The following is a 24,327-nucleotide window of genomic DNA, read 5'->3' on the forward strand; positions in this document are numbered from 1 at the left end:
CTCCTCCTCCGGGTGGGACTCCCTGGGAGGAGGGCTGGGATTGGCTAGAGTGTATCAGTCCGGGGGGTGGGGGGGCGGCGGCAGGCGATTGGACGTGGGCCACGGCGTGGAGGCGGGACATTACAGCGACGACTCCAAATTCCTCCCGGGGCTCCCGCGCCGCACCGCCAGTCAACCGGACATCGAGTTCCCCCCCGCCCCAAGAGCCCCCGCCTCCGAGTTCCGTCCCCTGGGGTACTACCCCCACCTGTCGCATCATCACCACCACCACGCTCCGACTAGACCCACCTACCTCCCCCTTAACTCCTCCTCCTCCCCCCTCCTCCTCCCGGACCGGCCCGCCTCGCTGTGTGTGTTAGCGGGGGGGGGCAGCAGCTACAGCGACTCAGACCCGGAGGTGTTCTACCCCTACTACTGTCCTCGCCCCCCCCCGCTGGGGAAGGTGGTACGACCCGTAGCCCTGGCCCGCATGAGGTTCTCCTCAGGGAGTCTCCAACTGGACGAGGAAGACGAGGGGGATGAGAGGGAAGAGGGGGAGGAGGAAGAAAGGAGAAGAGACGCTCCTCGTAAACTGACACTGTAGGGAAGCCTGGACTAAAAGAAACAAGGACAAAGTGGAGGAGGAGGAAGAGTAGGATGAAGAGAGGAAGTACCTAAGTAGCTACAAAGCTTAAGGAGTACCAGGTATCTTAAGCAGTACCTATGTAGCTAGGTAGCTTAAGCAGTACTTAAGTAGCTACAAAGCTTAAGCCATACTTAAGTAGCTACGTAGCTTAAGCCATACTTAAGTAGCTACGTAGCTTAAGCAGGACTTTCATTGGCCAGTAAATCAGTGATTGTTGGTTTATCTGTTGTGGACACTTGTTGTTGTTTTTGTTTCTGTTAAAGGTTGTTTGAAGTGATGATGTGAACAAAACAGTTTGTCAATAAATGATACTTGTGTGAAGACGGTTGTGCTTTTGCTTTAACTGTCCAACTCCCAAGAATTCCTGAACACTGACCACCTAGAGTGCCAAGTGTTTTATGTGGTATTTACCATAGCAACAGTACTCTGATGGCATCATCATTTATACATTTTTGGTGAATAAAGTGATCTGTGGCACCCTAAAATGACAATTTGGGCGATTTTATTCACCGAGAGGTTAGAAACATGCTGGACAAGCTGCAACAAGTGACTACCAAGACAAACATTTGGATCCAAAATTAAATACTTTATTCATAAAAACACAATTTCCCCCTGAAAATTCCAGCATTCAAACATTTACACAGACTTCTGATTTGATTTCCCAAACAAACATGAACACATTATTACAGTGTCTCCCATTACCGATATAAAGCGTGGATCAAAAACTATGTACAGCATCTTCAGAAACACAACAGAATCATCCGAAACTACAGTACCAGTCAAAGGTTTGGACACACCTTCTCATTCAATGGTTTTTCTTTATTTATACATTATTTTCTACATTGTATATTAATACTGAAGACATCAAAACTATGAAAGAACACATATGGAATTATCTAGTAAACAAAAAAGGGTGAAACAAACCAGAATGTTTTATATTTTAGATTCCTCAAAGTAGCCACCTTTTGCTTTTTTTGTGGTTCTCCCACATATTCTAGAGAAGAGAATTCTGTGTGGACTTCAGTTTCCTTTCCCACTGACACACACAAACACCTGATTAAGAGAATGCCAAGAGTGTGCAAAGCCGTCGTCAAAGCTAAAGGTCGCTACTTTGAAGAATCTAAAATATAAAACATATTCTGGTTTGTTTTTAACACTTTTTTACTACATAATTCCATGTGTTTTTTGACTTGAAGACTTGAGGTCTTCAGTATTAATCTACAATATAGAAAATAATAAAAAATAAAGAAAACCATTGAATGAGAAGGTATGTCCAAACTTCTGACTGGTACTGTGTCTCTCAATCACTTCCCAAACAGGTAGGTTATATTTATTAATCCCATGTAATAAAAAAATACATTCAAATATACAAATAAAACATACATGTTAAAAACACAGATATTATTCTGTAAGGATGAGGCACAGGTGATTGTCATACAGTGTTTGACACTTCCTTTGTTTGGCCTCCAGAGGGCGCTGAGCTCACACCTGTGTGGGTGCCGCTGGGACAACAGAAGTTTTTAGCGAAAATCATTGCCTCCATCACTTCCCTGCCCTGTGTTCCTATGTTTCTCACCATTTGTTTAACCTCACAATCATTGGCTGTGTTCGTAAATTCGCTCTGATTGCGCCGGAGCACACACTGGGTACAACGTCATAAAGGGACCAAGTAATTTGATTGGACAAGACAGAGGCATTCCATGAGTGCTGATCAGATTTCCAGAGCGAATTAAAGAACGCAGCCGTCATGTATAACATTATCTCCAGCCAGCACCATGCCAGTGTTGACCGATGTGAAAACAGCTCTTTTCTACGTTCTGTAGTCAAAGAGATAAGAGATCAGCGAAAGGTTCCTACGGAAATTACCCCCTGATGTCTTCAGGGGTAATTATTTCTTTTTTAATTAATTATGTAAACCAAGTGATTTTTCTTAAAACTACAGGCAAAAACACACTCCCCCTTGCCTGGAATCTTGTTGTTTCTGAAAATCACTGGATTGCTAAATGAGAAATGTGATATAAAGGGAGGTGATTTCTCCAGCTGTTTTGACATGTGTAGACATTGTCATGTCATGTTGCTGGAGATGATGAATATGAGGTAATGGTGTCCCTTTTAAAGGTCACCTGTGAAGGTACACACAGGAAGTTAAAGAGTGACATATGTTAAGTGAATGAACAGACAAGCTAACTGAGGAATGTATGCGTGTGAATGCGTGCGTGCGTGTGCGAGAGAGAGAGAGAGAGAGAGAGAGAGAGAGAGAGAGAGAGAGAGAGAGAGAGAGAGAGAGAGAGAGAGAGAGAGAGAGAGAGAGAGAGAGAGAGAGAGGGAAAAGACTCCATAGGACCTAGATATGTATCTTCTCCAAACTCGGTGACTCTCTCACAGTAAATCAACAACATTAACTCTACTACTCTATGTAGAAAAGTGCTTCTGTTCCAATAGGGTGTCATATTACACACACTGAATGTATGTGGGTGGGTGGAGAGGGGTCCAGTACTCAGGTAACTAGTTGGGGTTGGGTTGGTTAAGGTGAGGGTAAGTCTGGTACTCAGGTAACTAATTGGGGTTGGGTTGGTTAAGGCGAGGGTGGGACCTTGTTGTTGTTGTTGTTGTTGTTGTTGTTGTTGTTGATGTTGATGTTGTGTTGATAGTGGACACCACAGAGGAGAAGGAGGGGGACCAGGAGGGGGGGGGGGGGGGTAGATTTAGGAATGTTTGGGTTTCTCCCTTGTGCTTTCTTTCCTTGTTAAAAGTGTCATTTCTACTCTTCTGTCTCGCTTTACCCATCCTTTCTACCCAGCATCCCTTCTTCATTAGGTTGAAGAGAACCTGAGGGAGAGAAAGAGAGAGCGCGAGAGAGAAATGTTGTATTTATCATCATTCATGTTTTGCCAACACCTCTTTACAGTTCGTAGAACTGTCGCAGTCAAAATGCATTCAATGACCATCCATGAACTCTTCTTTCATTCAAAACTCCACCACCTGCAAAACACTATGTATTTGCAACACATTTTTCCAATGTTAACACACTGTGTTCAAAACTGTGAAGAACACATTCAAAACAGAATGATTTGGTGCATTTTTGCAGTAATCATATTGAAATGTCTAGAAAAAAATTGCAGAATATATACAATGAAATGAAATAGACTAGATGCATTGCCAGAGAAGACATTAGATGTGATTAGATGCAGACCAGAGAGTGGACCAGATTTTTTTTTGTGATTGCTATTGTATTGAAGCCCTGGAATTTCTGGCGGGGGGGGTTTTGGTTTGAACTTTTATTTTCCACTTTTCATTTTACCCAAGTAAATGTAGTGTATTTGGAAGTAAATATCGTAACTTACTTTCTGCAAAGATTCTGATTCATTCTTGTTGCCTAATACTTTATAGTTGTGCAGTCAACTATTCTGTCTATGATTACTATGAATCAAACCATTCTTATAATGAAATATTAATTATTGTGAAAATTATTAAAACTATGTAATGCTCCCTGTTGTTAGTGTATTGTAGGTCAAAGTGTTATGAATGACTGTGTATGCTTTCTGAGTGAACATTGTTGCCAGTGTATGGTTGAACGAGCTTCTTTTGAGACTTCTCTTCTTTTGAGACACACACAGCCCTACCTTCGAGCTTCTGTTGATGTATGAAGTGTTTGGCCAAGATGCATGTTAGTAATGCAGACTGTATGAAGAGTTTTGACAACGTGACTTCAGTTTTGAACACTGCGACTTAGCAATCGTAAAAAAAAAAATGTAATAAGTTATTATATGTTTGATTTGGCAATGAGAGATAAAGTCTCTTGAGAGAGAGAGGAAAAGCAGAGTGAGGAGGAAGATGAGAAAGAGAGGGAGAATAAAACAAGAGGGAGGGAGAATAAGAGGTAAAAGAGAGAAAGACTTACTTCTGGAAGCGGGCGATGATGCGGGACACCATCTTGTCAGTGATCCCAGGACAGCCGTCCTCGGCCAATCGGATGCTCCGCTCCAGCTCCTCGATGGCCGTCCTCTGGACTGCACTGTCTTTGTGCTGCTGCTTCAACTGACACACACACACACACACACACACACACACACACACACACACTAACCTTAATAACACACACACACTAACCTCAATAACACACACAAACTAACATTAATAACACACACACACACAAAAACCTCAATAACACTGTGGGGAACATGGCAGGTTCTGGCCTGCAGGTGGAGCCAGACTGTGGTGGAGTGGGGATGGTGGAGCTGATTGACGCAGGTGTCCTCAATCAGAATCATCATCCAGATGGTCTTTTTTTTAAAAGTCATATTTAAGTCATATTTTTCTTTTTAATGACAGATATAGTAGAGATTATGACAGGAAGGATGGGTGAGAGAGAGAGAAGGGATGACATGCAGGATATGTCCGCGGCTGGAATCGATCCGGGAGCCCTGCGTTACATGGTCAGCGCTTAATCCACTACGCCACCTAAGCGCCCCATCCAGATGGTCTTTTAACCTGTGTGTGTTTGTTCCCCGGGGCAGTGAAGCTGGGCGGAGAAATCAGGCCAGAGAGAGAGAACCCGAAACGGAGAACGGCTGAGTGACATTCCCGAAAGGGGAAGGAGTCTACAAGCCAGCCGGGGCGATTGTTATTGACGAAAGACTTTGCTGCCTGTTATTGTTATTTACTGAGAATACCGCCAGCACGCCGAGTGGGTGTGCTGCGCCGTGCTGTGCAAGAAATAAACGGGCGACGCCCAACTATTCCTCTGTGCCTCGAATCTGCTACAAACACACACACACACATACACACATGCACACATACACACCTCAGTGAAGACAGGAGAGAGGGTGTTCTTCTTCTTCCTTACGGTAGTGAAAGACCACTCAGGCTGGGACGGGTCATTCTCCTTATTACTGGACTCACTGAGAGAGAGAGATGGAGAGAGGGGTGGAGAGAGAGAGAGAGAGAGATGGAGAGAGGGGTGGAGAGAGAGAGAGAGATGGAGAGAGGGGTGGAGAGAGAGAGAGAGAGATGGAGAGTGAAATGGAGAGAAAGAGAGATGGAAATATGGAGAAAGAAAAAGAGAGATGGAGAGAGGGAAATGGATAGAGGGATGGAGAGATGGGTGGAGAGAGAGAGATTGATTGGGAGAGAGAGGGGGGGAGAGGGAGAGAGAGATGGAAAGAGAGAGAGAGAAAAATAGAGAGATGGAGAGAGGGAGTGAGAAAAAGAGAGAGATGGAAAGAGAGAGAGATGGAGAGAGAAAGGGTTAACACACACGCACACACACACAGTAGGCTTGGGCGGTTTCAAATGTTTGTCACCAAATAATACCGCGATTTACGGTTAAGCAGCGATTTTGAGTATCATGACTATCATTATTATTTTCACACAACAAAAATGTGCCTATAGCCTCCAGTAGGCTTATCAAATAATAATAATAACAAAATAACAAAAACGGCAGTAACGAAAATGGGCATAAAAGCATAACCTACAACGTTAGGTTATTCTTCAAGCCTATTCTAGGTTTTTCGACAGAAGAACAAGCATGTTTTGTGCAGGTTTCAGCAGGGCACACAACGGTCTGGGCACGCATGCAAGTCATTATCGTTAGAAAGCGCCACCCGTATTGCTATATAAAGCTATATTGCTCTATAAAGCTACACTGCAGCTCTTTATAGAACATTTTCAGCTGTTCCATCATATCACACCCGTGTTAATTCACATTGTCCGTCTCCATTGCTTCAAGTCTGTTATAGTTCACCGGATGTTAGATCCCCAGATGTAAAAAGTTGAATGAATAAACAACGGGACAAAATAGTAATCCAATGTCACTCGTAGATCGGCGAGAATTACAGCGTACAGAGCAAAGCTAGAACGTTAACTTAGAAAGGCTTTTGACAGTTGTAAACACGCAACGGTCAAACATGGTCTGAGCGGAAGAGAGCCACTCATAAGGCGTTTATTATACAGTACATAGCTATTTATGACGGTTTTATGACAGTATTGACAAAAAACATTGCTATTTTTGAATACCGAGGTTTATGGTTTAACCATAAAACCGCCCAACCCTAACACACATCCAGACACACACACACACACACACACACACACACACATCCAGACACACACACACACACACACACACACACAGCCCTACCTTTGAGATTTCTTCATGTAAAGTGCTTTACAAATAAAATGTATTATTATTATTATTATTATCATTACCTGTCAGACTCATCAGAGCTGGAGTCCCCGTCACTGTGTCCCTCGGCCCTCCACCTGTTGTACCTGTCGATCAGCTCCGTCAGGTGGGACGTCTTCTTACTGTGCTTCACTATGAACTTGTGTTTCAGCAGCTCCCTGGCTGTGGGCCTCTGGTAGGGTGGGGGGAATACCTCATTACACACACACACACAGCTCCCTGTCTGTAGGCCTCTTACACACACACACACACACACACACACATACACATACACATACACATACACATACACATACACATACACATACACATACACACACACACACACACACACACACACACACACACACACACACACACACACACACACACACACACACACACACACACACACACACACACACACAGCTCCCTGGCTGTAGGCCTCTGAAACGGGGGGGGGGGGATATACCTCATTACACACACACTCACACAATAACCTCAATAAGACACACACACCTCAATAACACACACACTTACAAAGGCAGGGTCCTTGTTCAGACAGGAGTCGGTGAACTCCTTGAAGCTCTTGGAGAAGCTTCCAGTCAGGGTGGGGGGGGGGCTCTTGGGGATCAGGAACAGGACCCTCATGGGGTGCAGGTCAGAGTTGGGGGGCTCCCCCTTCGCCAGCTCTATGGCTGTGATGCCCAGAGACCAGATGTCTGCCTGGGGGAGAGTGGGGGGGGGCGACACACACACACACACACACACACACAGGCAGACAGACACAGATGCACACACAGACGCAGACACACACACACACACACACACACACACACACACACACACACACACACACACACACAAAGTTACTTTCTGTAGAAGGATCGCCGGCCTTCTGGGTGTGGTTGGAAAGTCTGGCTCAGGGAGTTTCTCCCTCTTTCTCTCCTTCACTCCTCCCATTTCTCCCTAACCCTCCCTTATTCACTCACTCTATTTCTGCCACCACATGTCTCTATCCTTCCCTCTCTCCTCCTCACTCCCTCCCTCCTCCTCCTCCTCCCTCCCTCCTCCTCCCTCCCTGTTATGTAAAGGCCTACTGTGTGACACATCCACTATTCACAGATGAACAGGAGGGCCGGTTGAGTCAAGGACCAAAGAAACTGGTTCAACTGTAGACCATTAGAATCCCATGGTTCAACTGTAGACTATTAGAATCCCATTGGGAGTTTCACAACGGCAGTTGTGGATTGGCAGTTCCATGTAAAGGTTTGGTCAAGAAATGTGCCTATATTTTGAGTTCATTTCGAGTTATACTTTTGAGTTCACACTTATCATAGAGGGAGATTTAGTTGTGCATTGCTAGTGATACAGAGATAGAGATCTGTAATAGGGACAGTCTTCTGTGGCTCAGCTGGTAGAGCATGGTGCTAACAACGCTTAGGTTGGGGGTCCGATTCCTGCTGGGACCATATATACTGAAATATTTATGCACTCACTGCAGTGTAAGTCGCTTTGGATAAAAGCGTCAGCTAAATGGCATATATTATTACATTATTTTGTTGTTTAATTAATTAATTAATTAATTGTTGGTTGCTGATTGAGTTATGCTGATTAAAGGCCGATTTAGACTTCTGCGTAAAATCAACGCCGTAGCCTTGCGTAGTCCCGCGTGGGCCCGCCTTGCCTACGGCGTAGGTTGACGTGCACATCTCCAAAAATGTAAGAACGCGTCAGTTTCTACGCAACCGTAAGCTCTGTGATTGGTCCGCTTGGTAGCACATGATTCCGACTCTCTCGTAGACCAAAATGCGGAAGCCATGACAGAAATGTCATTTACCTTTTCTGTAATTACTCATTAATAAAGATTTGAAAAATTATGATAACCATCGTATTATATTAGTTTAATGTCATTTCAATGCATCATAGAACTTTTATTTACAACAAGCATAACAACAAAAAGATCGCTATTATACCGCTTTGAGCTTTGAGCTCCGTTGAGTTCTAACCGGAAGAGGCACATGCGATGCCTAGCGATGTCGGTGTAATTGCAGCGCAGGCTACGCAGAAGTGTAAAGTGCGAGACCTACGTAAGAGGCTACAAGCTACGCACGTAAATTCGACGCAGAACTTTAAATCGGCCTTTAGTGCAAGAATGGTCAAATAGAGTGACTCAAATGAGGCTTTATTAATACTCTGTACAGGTCAAATACTTCATAAGAAAATGTTACATTCTATCCTCAGTGATCAACAGATTAACGGCCAGGTCACATCAGGTCACATCAGGTCACATGATCTAAGCGCCGCTTTGCAACGCAGTTCTAGAAGGTCGTCTTAGAATGTTTAGAACGTCGCAGAGAAAAAACTGCAACCACCTGAAACTGACGACCAAGGCAAGGAGACGGAATGACCGTTTCCATTTCCGTTGTGTTTACCAAGCAAAAATATGGCTGACAGGACAAGTGTTATGCTAGGAGACAGGACCAGTGTTATGCTAGGAGACAGGACCAGTGTTATGCTAGCAGAGTTTGCAGTTGAAACGATCAATAAACGAGGAAGAGCTAGGAGACAACAAATATGGAGCCGGTTTTGGTTATTGAAGAGGCAGAGACAGGGTTTTGGTTATTGAAGAGGCAGAGACAGGATTTGGTTATTGAAGAGGCAGAGACAGGGTTTTGGTTATTGAAGAGGCAGAGACAGGGTTTTGGTTATTGAAGGGGCAGAGACAGGGTTTTGGTTATTGAAGAGGCAGAGACAGGGTTTTGGTTATTGAAGAGGCAGAGACAGGGTTTTGGTTATTGAAGAGGCAGAGACGGGGTGCCTATGCCAATTTATGCAATAGGAAACGGGAGATGTACCGGCTTTCGCCTGTTTCCCTGTCAATTCCATCATCTGAAGGAGTTGGTGAGGCCGTTCATTGAACGGCAGAACACCAACTTTAGGGACAGCATTTCTGCATTTCAGCATTTCTGCTGGAGAGAGACTTATGATAACGCTCCACTTCTTGGCAACAGGTGAGAAACATTTATTTATAGGCCTGTAGATAGTCTGAATATGATTAGATAGTCTGAGTACGTAGGCTATAGGCTATATCTATATATATATATATATATATATATATATATATATATATATATATATATATATATATAATAGGCTGAAGACATTCATAGAATCTGGATGTTCTGCTGCGATTGAACAAGTCGCTTGGTCTCTGGCGATGCCGTCGCTTTAGATGTGACCTGGCCTTCATAGATATATCAACTACACCATCCACAGACCCCCAGCCCCCCCCCCCCCACTCACACACACACACACTAACCTTGCTAACACAGACACACACACACACCCACCCACACACACACACACACCCCTACCTTGGAGTCGTAAGCTGACTGCTGTATGACCTCGGGGGCCATCCAGAAGGGCGTGCCCACGAACGTGTCTCTCTTGATCTGGGTGTCGGTCAGCTGACCCGCCACGCCAAAGTCTGCCAGCTTCACCTCACCCTGCTCTGAGAGGAGCACGTTGGCCGCTGGAGGCAGGCAGACACACACACACACACACACACGCACGCACACAGAGAGACACAGAGACACACAGACACACAGACACACACACAGACAGACAGTTAGCTACAGCCCATGAATACCATTGGTGTCTCTGTGAACCCTACAGCCAGCTCATATACTAACAGGACAGACTAATGAAGGTTTACATCAGGATGGTTTCAGCCAGCTCATACAGTAACAGGTAGTGATGCTCCGATCTGATCGGCGCCGATCGGTATCGGCCGATATGGCCTTGATCGGTTTTGATCGGAGTTCTCAAAACGGCCGATCAAACACGACCGATCAGTTTACAAAATGGCGTCGCCAGTCTGGAAATATTACACAGTGTCGGAAAGAGACAACAAATATGCCGTTTGTAATGTCTGCTCAAAAGAAATACCTCGGGGAGGAACGCACGCAAGGTCTTTCAATACCACGAATATCATACGGCATTTGCTGCGTTCATCGATTCGCTCAGAGAGCGCCGAAGCGCACACTGGGCTCGACGTCATAAAGCGACTGAGTGCTTTGATTGGACGAGAGGCGTTCCACGAGTGCTGGTCAGAGTTCCAGAGCGACTTCACGAGCGTAGTGTAGGTAGTGTTCAGCGACGTCATGTGACCCCGCGAGCAGGAAGTCACTTGGCCCATAGCAACAACTATTAGCGCGTGAGTTTTAGGTCTTCCTCTGTGCACCTTGCACAAGTGTAGATAGCGAGCGACTTTTCAGCATAGCAGGACATATTTTAGATGATAAGAGGAACAGGCTGAGTGCCAAAAACGCTGAGATGCTTGTATTTCTCAAGGCTAATCTGCCAGTGATGCTGCTTAATCAGAAGTAAGGTTTGAGTCTGAAATCTCCTTAGGTGCAATGTTTTGTTTTTTTGTTTTATTGATTATTGCTGACTTGCTGTCTTATCTCCTCCTAAATATGACTTGAAACTGACTGACTTGAAACAGTATTTTATATTTGGGTATAGCCTGTTTATGTTGCAGTTTAGTTTGGGTATGTTTATTGTTCCTCAGGAAAGCTACAGTATAAGCTCCAAGTTCTCTAAGAGCCCCTAGTTCCTCTCATTCGAGTGGAATGTTGCACATTTGATGTGACAGTGTACATTTTATTTATTATGATTTTTATTTTCACATTTTATTTGTTTTTCCTGAAGTAAGCTACAGGTGGTTGTGAATTCAATAAAACAGATGGTCGTCAATTCATGGAACTTTCTCATCTCCTAATTTCATTTGAATACTTAATATACAATGTCAATGGTGTTAAGAATAATTAAAAACATAAATAATGCTACACAATAAATAGAATGCTTCAATTGCCATTTTCGACGCTGTGATCGGTGATCGGTGATATCGGATCGGCAGATCACTGATTCCAGTGATCGGTGATCGGCACCAAAAACCCTGATCGGAGCATCTCTAGTAACAGGATAGTCTCATCCTGGGTGATGGTGGGGAGGTTAAGGCCCATCCCTACCTTTGATGTCTCTGTGGATCTTCCTCTCAGAGTGCAGGTAGTCCAGCCCCTTCAGGATCTCCTTCAGCATGGTGGCGATCTGGGCCTCGTCAAACAGACCCGCTCGCAGCTACACACACACATATATATATTGTTACACACGTCTCACAGACACACACACACACGTCACAAACTACACTAAAAACATACAGTACGTCACACACAACAAACTCACGTCTTACACACACACACACAACACGTCACTCATGCAGGCCTCCCACCACACACACACACACACACACACACACACACACACACACACACACACACACTCTCTCTAAGACTTACCAAGTCCAGAGCTGACCCTCCTCCTAGATACTCCATGATGATCCATAGCTTACTGCCCTGAGACAGACCGAGAGACACAGAGAGAGTTAAGAGTCATATTAACTGGTGTCTGTGTGAATGAATGAATGAATGAATGAATGAATGAATGGTCTTTATTGTCATTGATATAGTACAGGTACCAAACAACGAAATTTGGGAGGGGGGGCTCCCCTGGTGCTAGGAAACAAAAACTAAAAACAAGAAGGGAAAAGAGCTGGTTTACATAAATAAAGGCTATGTACACTATCCACTATACTATACTATACAAATAAAACACTGTGCTGTACTCTATGCTATGCTATACCTATTCTAACATTTCCTATCTCTGAACCTTATGTACCCGAGGGTTGTCATGTTGCACATAGTGTTATTGCACAATCATTTAAAGTGTCGCAGTTTGCAGGTTTGAAATGTTCACAGTTGTGTTTCAGTATTGCACTTGATTTCAATCTAGTAGCTGCCATCAAATTGTCTAGATTGTCCAGGGCCTAGAACCTAGGTCTATGCTGTGTTCAGGGCCTGAATGGCCCTGGGGTAAAAGCTGAGCTTCAGTCTGTTTGTCCTTGCGAACATGGTCCTGAACCGCCTGTCCGAGGGCAGCCGAGCAAAGTGTTCGTACCCAGGGTGGGATGGGTCTCTGGAGATCTTGGAGGCCTTCCTGAGGCAGCGTGTGTTGTACAGCTCTTCCAGAGAGGGGAGGGGGGCGCCGGTGATCTTCTAGGCCGATCTCACGACTCTCTGTAGCGCATTCCTCTCTGCGGCTGTGCAGCTGGAGAACCACACGCAGATGCAGTAGGTGAGGATGCTCTCCACTGCGCAGCGGTAGAAGGACACAAGCATCTCCTGTCCGATGTGGTTTTTCCTGAGGACTCTCAGGAAGTAGAGCCGCTGTTGTGCCTTCTTGATGATGGCTGCTGTGTTGATCTTCCAGGACAGGTCATCCTGTATGTGCACCCCCAGGAATCGGAGGGTTGCGACTCTCTCCACGCTCCCTCCATCGACGAGCAGGGGCTGGACCTCAGATTTTTTCCTCCTGAAGTCCACGATGATTTCCTGGGTCTTTGACTGGTTCAGCAGCAGGTTGTTAACCTTGCACAGCTTGCCCAGCTGCTCCACCTCATCCCTGTACGCCGCCTCGTCCCCCCCCGAGATGCAGCCCACCACGGTGGTGTCGTCTGCAAACTTTACGATGGAGTTGCTGGGGTGGACGGGGGTGAAGTCATAGGTGTAGAGGTTGTAGAGGATGGGGCTTAGCACGCAGCCCTGGGGGGACCCAGTGCTGAGTCTGAGGGCTGTGGAGGTGTGGAGCCCACCCGCACCCTCTGGCGGCGGTCAGACAGGAAGTCCTTGATCCATGCACATATAGAGTGTGATAGTCCCAGGTCTAGTAGTTTGGTCACTAGCCTGTCTGGAAGGATGGTGTTGAAGGCAGAGCTGAAGTCCACAAAGAGCAGTCTCGCGTAGCTGTTTCCCCTCTCCAGGTGGGATAGAGTGGAGTGGAGAGTCGTCGCGATGGCGTCCTCTGTGGACTGTGTGTGTGTGTGTGTGTGTGTGTATGTGTGTGTATGTGTGTGTATGTGTGTGTATGTGCCTGCCTGCCTGCCTGCGTGCGTGTACTCACCTTCAGGTAGGAGCCGTAGTACTTGGTGACGTAGGGGCTGTCACACTGACTGAGTACAGTGATCTCCTGCTGGATGTCCTCCATCTCGTCCTCCGCCTCCTCCAGGTCGATGGTCTTGATGGCGACCACGCTCTGCGTGCGGTTGTCAATGCCTTTGAACACCTCGCCGAACGACCCCTTGCCGATGCGCTCCAGCTTGGTGAACAGCTCCTCGGGATCCACATTTCTGTTCTGGAAGGGGAAAGAGGAGGGAGAGAGAGAGAGGGGGAGAGGGAGAGAGAGAAAGAGAAAGAGAGAGAGAGAGAAATAGTGAGAACACAGAGGGAGAGGGAGAGAGAGAGAGGGGGAGAATAGAGAGAGAGACACACAGAGAGAGAGAGAGAGAGAGAGAGAGAGAGAGAGAGAGAGAGAGACAGAGAGGGAGAGAGGGAGAGAGGGAGAGAGACAGCAGGAGAGAGAGAGGGTGGGGGGGAGATATTTTCAGTTAAGTGTTGTGTGTGGTAGGCTGTAGTCCTGAGCGGGCCTCAGTTAGAGAGTTGGGTCCTATCGCCTCCGTCACATGGTTGTGACAACTTCTTCCTGTCTGTGGTCTGTCACCTGTCACCCTCTGGCCAATCACACAGCTTCCTGCCTGTGGTCTGGTCACGTCACCCTTTGGCCAATCACACAGACACAGAAACCAATGTGGAGCTAGGGAGAAGAGGGAAGAGAAGGAGAGGGGGAGGGAAGAGAGGGAGAAGGGAGAGGGGGAGAGAAGAGAGGGAGAGGGGGAGAAAAGAGAGGAGGGAAGAGAGGGAAATGGGAGAGAAGAGAAGAGAGGGAGATGGGAGAGAAGAGAAGGAGAGAAGAGAGGGAGAGGGACAGAGAAGAGAGAGGGAGAGAGGGGGAGAAGTGAGAGGGAGGGGAGGGGAGAGAGAGAAGGAGAGAAGAGAAAGAGAGCGAACACACACTCTCACACACACACACACACACACACACACACACACACACATCTCGCCAGGCGTTGAAAACAGGAAGGAGTGAATAGGAGAACCGTTAGATGAGAACAGGAACGACAAACTGCCAACAACTCCCTGAACATTGATGTCACACACACACACACACACACACACACACACACACACACACACACACCAAGCTTAGCAAACATTAGCTAGCTCTCGAATGTATGGAAAATAACATCCTGTAAAACACACACACACACACCTTAATGCATCCTGGAAATATTGACAGCATAGTAGTAACCAACTACTATGCTGTCATTATTTCCAGGACGCATTAAGGTGTGTGTGTGTGTGTGTGTGTGTGTGTGTGTCCTCAGGTGTGTGATACACATGTTGGTCAATATGGGTATTCCCTCTGACAGATCTCTCTCTCACACACACACACACACACACACACACACACACACACACACACACACACACACACACACACACTGTCTGAATGAATGAAAGAAGAGGCTAATTTTCCGAGAGCGAAATCTGTTGTGGTATTTAAAAATGGCGGTTAGCGATGAACTCTATGAACATGGAATGACGATTTCCATTGACCAATCAACGGTCTGCAGCATCACACGTCACACACAGCCTGGCAAAAAAGTACCGAAAGTACCCCTCTCGAAATGGAACTAAAAACGGCCTGGCTACTATGGCCCGGTACGACTCGGTTGGCAGTGGAGGAAGGAAAACGAACCGGGCACCCTAAGAGACCAATAGATAGTCCTAGACATCAAACATCCAGTTGATAAAAAGCATACATTGACCAGCCCATAATGAACTAGTGATCTCTACCTAACCAGCCCATAATGAACTAGTGATCTCTACCTAACCAGCCCATGGGGAACTAGTGATCTCTACCTAACCAGCCCATAATGAACTAGTGATCTCTACCTAACCAGCCCATGGGGAACTAGTGCCCATAATGAACTAGTGATCTCTACCTAATTATTGCAATTACAAATTCTTTGGTATTCACATGTTTATTTATTTTGTTTGCATTGGAACACCACCAAAAAGCAGAGAAAGAAAAAAGCCAACTCGGATATCATTCCACACAGAACTCCAAAAATGGACCGGACAAAATTATTGGCACCCCCAACTACAATCCTGTAACCATGAGTTTCTTACACATCTCTACTGGAATTTTGGACCACTCTTTTTTTGCCAACTGCTCCAGGTCGCTCACATTTGAAGGGCGTCTTCTCTCAACTTCTGTTTTGAGATCACTCCACAGGAGTTCTATGGGATTTAGATCTGGACTCACTGCTGGCCACTTCAGAACTCTCCAACACTTTGTCTAAAACCATTTCTGGGTGCTTTTTGAAGTATGCTTTGGGTCATTGCCACGACTGTATCCATGTATCTATCTATCTATCTATCTATCATGCACACACCTATCTATCTACCTATCTATCTAAGTATCCATCATTCCCACACCTATCTATCTATCTGTCTCTCTAACCAGCCTATAGCAGTGGAGGTGGATCTGTGGGCCATGGGGCTGGTGGATGGGCCGGTCGATCTGTGTAACTTGTGTTCTCTCCCTCTCTGCGTGTTTGTCAGTTGTTTGGTGAAATGGCCCTCAACTCTAGCCAGAGTGAGCACCTGGTGTGTGTGTGTTCTGAACAAGGGCAAAAATAACCCCAGCTCTTATATACACCCTCGGCCAATAAGGAAGTGCCCCAGTCTGCTATGCAAATACCCATGTGATACAACAATGCCACAGCAGCCAATCGCGTGTGGGCAGGCCGTCCTCCTGTGATTGGACTCTGGCCTGTCTCTCAGCTCAGGCTCAAGATCACCTACCATGCACACACACACACACACAGGCACACACAGACAGACACACACACACAGGCACACACAGACAGACACACACACACACATGCACACACAGACAGACACACACATGCACACACACCGACACACACACACTTAAAAGGACAGGTCACTCTACTCTCTCAGGATGGGGAGCTACACTAAACCAATCACAGCTCACATGGTGACACACCGTGTCTAAACCATGCTACACTAAACCAATCACACCCGCTTAAGAGGTGGGCAGGGGTGGGCTCAAGGTTCGATCAGGATCAATATTTGAGCTGATACTGTATAAGATAGGGATAGGGACAGAGGCTGATGAACCTGGAAAGAATAGTAATAATAATAGTAAGAAGAAGAAGAATTGTGTTCATTTGTATATCACTTTTCTAAACAAGGTTACAAAGTGCTCATCATGACCTAGAACACAATGACCCCGGACCACTAGACCTCCCAGCCCCCCCTGGACCACCCCCCCCCCCCCCCCCCCCGGACCCTGAGCCCCCAGCCCCCCAGCTCCCTGGACCCCCAGCCCCCTGGACTCCACCTCCCTAGACCCCAAACCAAGCCCCCTGGACCCCACCTCTCTGGTCCCCCAGCCCCCCGGTCCCCCAGCTAGTCAGTTACTCAGAACTAGTTAGCTCCCACACGGCGATGTCTCCTGGATGAACCATCCACACACACACACAGCAGTCTGACAGCAGTGACCCTCGGACCCGCGGACCCTGGCCAAAGCAGGGGGAGGAGGAGGAGGAAGTAGACACTCACAAAATTCCCCCGACACTGATAGGGACATGGCCAGCAAAACACATGTCTCTCTCTCTCTCTCTCTCACACACACACACACACACACACACACACACACTCTTATAGCACATCTGGGTGCTCAGATGCTCGGGTAGTGTTTATTTCCAGATATGTTTCGGATAAATACTGCAGTGACTCTTTACATTACATAAAGCTTGCTTGATACAAACGCATATTATTAGCTCAATTGATTTTGGATCCATAAACACAAAAGCACGTTAGCTTGATTAAACCTAATCCATGAAATACAGTGTAATACACATACACTAATCATTTTTATATTGCGCAAAATCAAAACCCAAATATTTGCCGGAAATAGACGCTACCCGAACATCTAAACACTCTGAGTCGCACACAGACACACAACACACATAGGCCTACACAGACGATCTTATAATGACACTGCAAAAACACCGTTTTGAGTTTCGGGTGACAGGTTGCGTCACCATCTACATGACGTAGCAGAAGGGCTGTTCCTGCTGCGTGACGTCACAGCGAGCAGAAACAACGCTCCCGGTCCGCCCCGCCTCCGGAGCAGGATTCAACACGACAGACATACATCATAATAATAATAATAATAATAATAATAATAATAACCTTTATTTGTATTGCACTTCCTTCCTGCAAACGTTGCAGTTCAAAGTGCTTTAATCGTTATATAAATCATAAGGTAGCCTAATAATTTAATAATTTAAAGGCAATATTAAAAAGATTCGTTTTTAGTTTGCTGAGGTTGCATCCCTAATGTAAACTGGCAGTGCATTCCACAATTTGGGTGGATAACATGAGAATGCAGCCTCACCAAATCTCTTCTTTTGTACATGTGGTACACAGAGAAAGCCACCGTCAGAAGACCTGAGAGCTCTATTGGGCTGATATGCTAGCAGAAGGTCTGAACATATTCTGGTGCTGTGCCAGTGAGAGCTTTAATATGTCAGACAAGCCTCTGGATCACATCAACAGTTGTGCGTGTTCATTGTGGAAACGGACGGACGACATTATAATTGTTCTCCTACTCGTGAGCTTAGAATGATAAGGTTCTATCTCCGTTTAGGGTAGTTCAGAGATATTGAGCGTCAAAGTGTTTACATTCCATTATGTTTTGTGAGATGGAACCTTTGTATTTTATGAATTACTAACTCAAAAATGTCAACATTTTAAAAATAACACCACACAGGCATTAATAAACACCTAATGGATCAGATTATGTAAAAAAAAAACTCAATTTTGACAAAAATGGAGATAGAACCTTGTAATTCTAACGTCACGAGTTGAGTAGTTGTGAGAGTTCACCTCTGCTTACCTGCATACCTGGAACCTCCATGGCTGCTCTGCTCTGCTCACCCTTCACCTTCCTCCTCCTGCCTTCCTCACACCTGTCAACAACAACAACATCAGACGCACTTACTTACTAATAGTAACAACACGTTGTTGTCTCGAAAAACGACAAACGCCCTTTGGTTGACTAACTAGTTGACTAACTCACCGTACAAACAAACTCTCTGTCTGTCTGTCACAACAACCCGCCCCCGTCAAGTTTCGGCAGCCGCCCCACAGCCAGCACCTTTCCAAGTCAAAAATAGAGGAAGCCTTTATGTCCGTGTGGTGAGCGAAAGAAAAGAATCTTTTTTTAAAACAAATACAAATAAAAAGTGAACGAGCTGGTTTAGTGCGTGGACGTTGTCGTGTTTTGTCTCAGAGGGAGCTGCTATCCCACTGTCGACTTCGTGTTAAACGCCATCATGATTTAATAAGGACAAGCGAAGTGTTGCGCTAGTAGAAGTTGAAGTAGCTTCGCGCAGCTAGTTGCTATGTATGTTGCGTTCGTAAACTCGCTCTGAGAACGGCGGAGCGCACACTGGGTTCAACGTGATGAACGGACCGAGTCATTTGATTGGACGAGAGGCATTCCATGAGTGCCGATCAGATCGTCCAGAGCGTATTTACGAACGCAGCCTATGCTTACTTCTGTTGGGTGGAACGTCAAGATGGGCGAGAGTGGGAGGGAGGGAGGGAGAGGGAGGGAGGGTGGGAGAGAGAGCACACAAACGCCAGTCTAAATGTAAACTCCATTGCCATTCCTACTCCTATTTTCATTTACATATTTTTTTAAATATAATATACCATATATTGTATATTGTATATTGTTACAACACTGCATATAGTCAACAATACCGCATTTGAAATGTCTTTATCCTTTTTAAATGTTTGTGTGTCTACTGTTTACTGTCCATTTGTTATTGATAATAATTGCACTTGCGTTGTTCCCAAGCCAATAAAGCCCATTAGAAAGAGAGAGAGAGAGAGAGAGAGAGAGAAAGAGAGAGAGAGAGAGAGAGAGAGAGAGAGAGAGAGAGAGAGAGAGAGAGAGAGAGAGAGAGAGAGAGAGAACACAGACACACATAGACAGACAGCGCATCACCAAATGGGAGATTATTCCTTCGATCAATTTTGAGATTGGATTATGTATTAACAGTGCCTTCAGTTTTGTATACTTCAATTCCTGCTATCCCTCAATTATACAATATGTATTTAGTTGCTAACCATAACTGCAAATAATTAGGATGAATAATTAGGACCAAGGTAAGAGGCACTATGTACAAGTCAGAAGCCTATGGGCCTCCTTGCTTGGCAGTTGCCCTGCTGCAAGAGTTGTAGACATGTCATGTCCCCCTTAACCCCAGGTTAAGACCTCACCTAGGACCCTCAGTTAAGACCTCACCTAGGACCCCCCAGTTAAGACCTCACCTAGGACCCCCAGTTAAGACCTCACCTAGGACCCTCAGTTAAGACCTCACCTAGGACCCTCAGTTAAGACCTCGCCTAGGACCCTCAGTTAAGACCTCACCTAGGACCCCCCAGTTAAGACCTCACCTAGGACCCCCAGTTAAGACCTCACCTAGGGCCCTCAGTTAAGACCTCACCTAGGACCCTCAGTTAAGACCTCACCTAGGACCCTCAGTTAAGACCTCACCTAGGACCCTCAGTTAAGACCTCACCTAGGGCCCCCAGTTAAGACCTCACCTAGGACCCTCAGTTAAGACCTCACCTAGGACCCTCAGTTAAGACCTCACCTAGGACCCTCAGTTAAGACCTCACCTAGGACCCTCAGTTAAGACCTCACCTAGGGCCCTCAGTTAAGACCTCACCTAGGACCCTCAGTTAAGACCTCACCTAGGACCCTCAGTTAAGACCTCACCTAGGACCCCCAGTTAAGACCTCACCTAGGACCCTCAGTTAAGACCTCACCTAGGACCCTCAGTTAAGACCTCACCTAGGACCCCCAGTTAAGACCTCACCTAGGACCCTCAGTTAAGACCTCACCTAGGACCCTCGGTTAAGACCTCACCTAGGACCCTCAGTTAAGACCTCACCTAGGGCCCCCAGTTAAGACCTCACCTAGGACCCTCAGTTAAGACCTCACCTAGGACCCTCAGTTAAGACCTCACCTAGGACCCTCAGTTAAGACCTCACCTAGGACCCTCAGTTAAGACCTCACCTAGGACCCTCAGTTAAGACCTCACCTAGGACCCTCAGTTAAGACCTCACCTAGGGCCCCCAGTTAAGACCTCACCTAGGACCCTCAGTTAAGACCTCACCTAGGACCCCCAGTTAAGACCTCACCTAGGACCCTCAGTTAAGACCTCACCTAGGACCCTCAGTTAAGACCTCACCTAGGACCCCCAGTTAAGACCTCACCTAGGACCCTCAGTTAAGACCTCACCTAGGACCCTCAGTTAAGACCTCACCTAGGGCCCCCAGTTAAGACCTCACCTAGGACCCTCAGTTAAGCCCATGCCCTGCTGACATAACCTCTCCTCCTTACTTTTCTGTCTACCTTCACTATCTCTATCCAATCAAATGAAAAATATGAGTGGAACTGCCCCTAAAAAAAACTTCCTTGTTAGACTTAGATCTCTTCAAGTTGATTATTGGAATACAGCCAATATGGGGGGCTGAGGGGTCTGTGGGCTGGGGGGTCTGTGGGTCTGATAGATAGATGGATGAATGGATGATGATGATGATGGATGGATGGATGATGATGATGGATGGATGGATGGATGAATGGATGATGATGATGGATGGATGGATGGATAGATGAATGGATGATGATGATGGATGGATGGATGGATGGATGTAGATAGATAGGTAGAAAATATCTCCTATAGCGCTTCTTAGTGCAACATGCTCTCAGCAAGAACGAAAGTACTCAACAACGTAAATCAGGGCATGGCCTTTACCTCACTGGAAATGTAAACCTTTATGCAAATCCACCCTGCCCCCCCCCCCCCCCCCCCAAACAAACATACACACACACACACATTTTATTCATCCTCAGTTTAACCAGAGAAGTCACATTGAAAAAAACTAAATCCTAATTCTTACTTCTTCTAGCATTATGACTGCCAATGGCTCCTGGCCCGAGCATAGATTACTTTTTCCTGCTATGACAAATGTATTTTTTGTAGGTCGCTTTGGATAAAGGTGTCTGCTAAATGCCAAAAATGTACATGTAAACATTGAGTTTTTCACATTAAGACTCTTTCCTTTGAGAGGCTGTGCCGCAACTCCAACTAAGACCTCAACGGCCTGATCCCAAAGGAGACTTCAACATGGTGGTCATGATAAGGTTAGAAGTCATGATAAGGTTATAAGTTCATTTACCATTAAATCATCACTATGCTGCAGCCTTAAAGACCACCTCCACCCTGGTCACCACCTGTTCAGCCTGATGCACTCTGGAGTGAGGTACAGGAGCATAAAGGCTAGAACAAACAGGCTGTCCAACAGTTTCTACCCATGGACCATCAGAACACTGAACAATAGACATAAAACATGTTCATAAATGTTTATCTTCAGGTGAAAAAGTGCAATAGAAATGTGCAATAACTCTATTCTAAGTGCCTATTTATACATTTATATATTTTTACAGTATTATTATAGTATTATAACGCCACTGACCTCATGTCTTTTAGCTTGCTTTTATAGTTGTTTTTATTTTCTTAAGATTGTTGTCTTTATTTGCACTTGACACCACGGACCTCATTGTCTCTTAGCTTGTTTTATAGCATTTTCGCTTTTTAATTGTCTAGTGTGTAATATTTGTGATATGTTATATGTGTATATGTTTGTGAATATGGGAATATGTTTTCTGTTTTTGCACCTTCAGAAGAACCACTACAATTTCATTGTATAGGCAACTGTACAACGACAATAAAGTATATTCTATTCTATTCTATTCTACAGGGGCCTATATGTTACGCTTCATTATGTCAATAATGTTTGGAAATACAAGATACTAAATCATGTACTGCTTCTATTTTGTCTGTGGCGCTAAGATGTGCAAATGTGTGTAATGGAGTCAGAGACAGAGCAGTGAGTGTGTCTCACACACACACACACACACACACAGCCGAGTGAGCAAAGAAGTTTGTTAAAAGTATTTTAGTTTCACAATGTACAAAAACAACAATATTCAACATAGACAGGACAACAGGACATGGCTGGAGACCATCTGACTTAGTGCAACACAGTTCAGCAGTGCCTCAACCCTCCACACTCCTTCTGAAGTACGCACTCCTTCTGAAGTACGCACTCCTGAAGTACGCACTCCTTCTGAAGTACGCACTCCTTCTGAAGTGCGCACTCCTTCTGAAGTGCGCACTCCTTCTGAAGTACGCACTTCTTCTGAAGTACGCACTCCTGAAGTACGCACTCCTTCTGAAGTACGCACTCCTGAAGTATGCACTCCTTCTGAAGTACGCACTCCTTCTAAAGTACGCACTCCTTCTGAAGTACGCACTCCTTCTGAAGTACACACTCCTTCTGAAGTACGCACTCCTGAAGTACGCACTCCTTATGACGCATGCACTACTTCTGAAGTGTGCACTTTTCCTGGAGCACACACTCTGAAGTATACACTCCAATGTGCATACTTCAGATGAGTGCATACTTCAGGAGTGCATACTTCCGAAGAGTGCTCATGTCAGGAGGAGGGTGGAGACACAGGCTGCATGTTAAGTTAGTTGTTATAGTACTATACCACCACTAGGGGGAGACACTTCTGTACAGTACAAAATTACATCCATTTAAAAATAAATCACAATGTCAAAATCAAACATCTGCCAGTTTTCCCAGGACGTGGGTGTGTGGGTGTGTGTGGGTGTGTGTGGGTGTGTGTGTCAGTTCCCTTATGACCTCAGCTAGGTGTCGTTACCCAAATACAGTAAAGAAGCCGTTCATGATCTGGTCGTAGGTAGTCAGGAAGTTGATGGGAGCTGAAAAGCGCTCTTTGCGAGGTGTGTGTGTGTGTCTACGTGTGTGTGTGTGTGTGTGTGTTTACTTATGTGGACCAGAAACAGTGGGGTGAGGAGAGTTGTGTCACTGTGAACACTTGTGAATATGTCCGGAGGAGGAGGAGGAGGAGGGAGTGTCTCATTGGCCCTGCTGTCTGGAACAGCCCACTAGTGTTAGTACAAACAGCCAATCAAATACAAGCTGGTGATTTCATGGAGAAAAAAAAAGAAGAAAAAAAGAGAAAGATTTGATTTCATTTGATTTCATTTGATACGAAAAGCTACCTTTGTGGTCGGATACCTCCCTCTCCCTTTCTGTCCTCCTCTCTCTGTCCCTCTCTCTGTATCTCTCCCGCTCTCTCTCGCTCTCTCACTCTCTCACTCTCTCTGTCCCTCCCTCTCTATCTCACTCTCTCTCTATCACTCTCTTCTTCTCCTCCTCTCTCTCGCTCGCTCTCTCTCTCTCTCTCTCTCTCTCTCTCTCGCCCTCTTTCTCCCTTTCTCCCTCCGACCCCATCCACCCACCCATCCTTCCTTCCCTCTCCTCTCCTCTCACTCTTACACAGTCCTCTTCCTCCCTCCCTCCCTCCT

At 45.8% G+C, this 24,327-nt stretch overlaps 2 protein-coding genes across 2 annotated transcripts in view; one reads left to right on the top strand and one right to left on the bottom strand.

Annotated features, from left to right (window-relative positions):
* LOC308169373 (FERM domain-containing protein 7) overlaps positions 1-583 on the top strand; it is a gene marked incomplete at both ends in the record, with an annotated part of 8,383 nt that extends 7,800 nt beyond the window's left edge. Inside the window, one exon of the mRNA XM_080544055.1 lies at positions 1-583. This exon is cut by the window's left edge and continues 596 nt beyond it. Within this exon, the coding sequence (XP_080400181.1) occupies positions 1-583 (583 nt within the window).
* Positions 584-1,196: 613 nt separating this feature from the next.
* LOC308169345 (serine/threonine-protein kinase 26-like) lies at positions 1,197-19,217 on the bottom strand. The gene is made up of 11 exons (XM_080544030.1): positions 18,927-19,217; positions 18,744-18,816; positions 13,812-14,042; positions 12,152-12,208; positions 11,825-11,933; positions 10,166-10,323; positions 7,329-7,514; positions 6,833-6,981; positions 5,430-5,526; positions 4,527-4,663; positions 1,197-3,454 (listed from the first exon to the last, which is right to left on the bottom strand). The coding sequence occupies exons 2-11, from the start codon at positions 18,762-18,764 to the stop codon at positions 3,439-3,441; spliced, it is 1,161 nt and encodes a 386-aa protein (XP_080400156.1). The 5' UTR covers positions 18,765-18,816; positions 18,927-19,217; the 3' UTR covers positions 1,197-3,438.
* Between the last annotated feature and the right edge of the window lie 5,110 nt (positions 19,218-24,327).

Source organism: Nansenia antarctica, assembly GCF_963989245.1.
Source record: "Nansenia antarctica genome assembly, chromosome: 13".
Lineage (NCBI taxonomy): Eukaryota > Metazoa > Chordata > Actinopteri > Argentiniformes > Microstomatidae > Nansenia > Nansenia antarctica.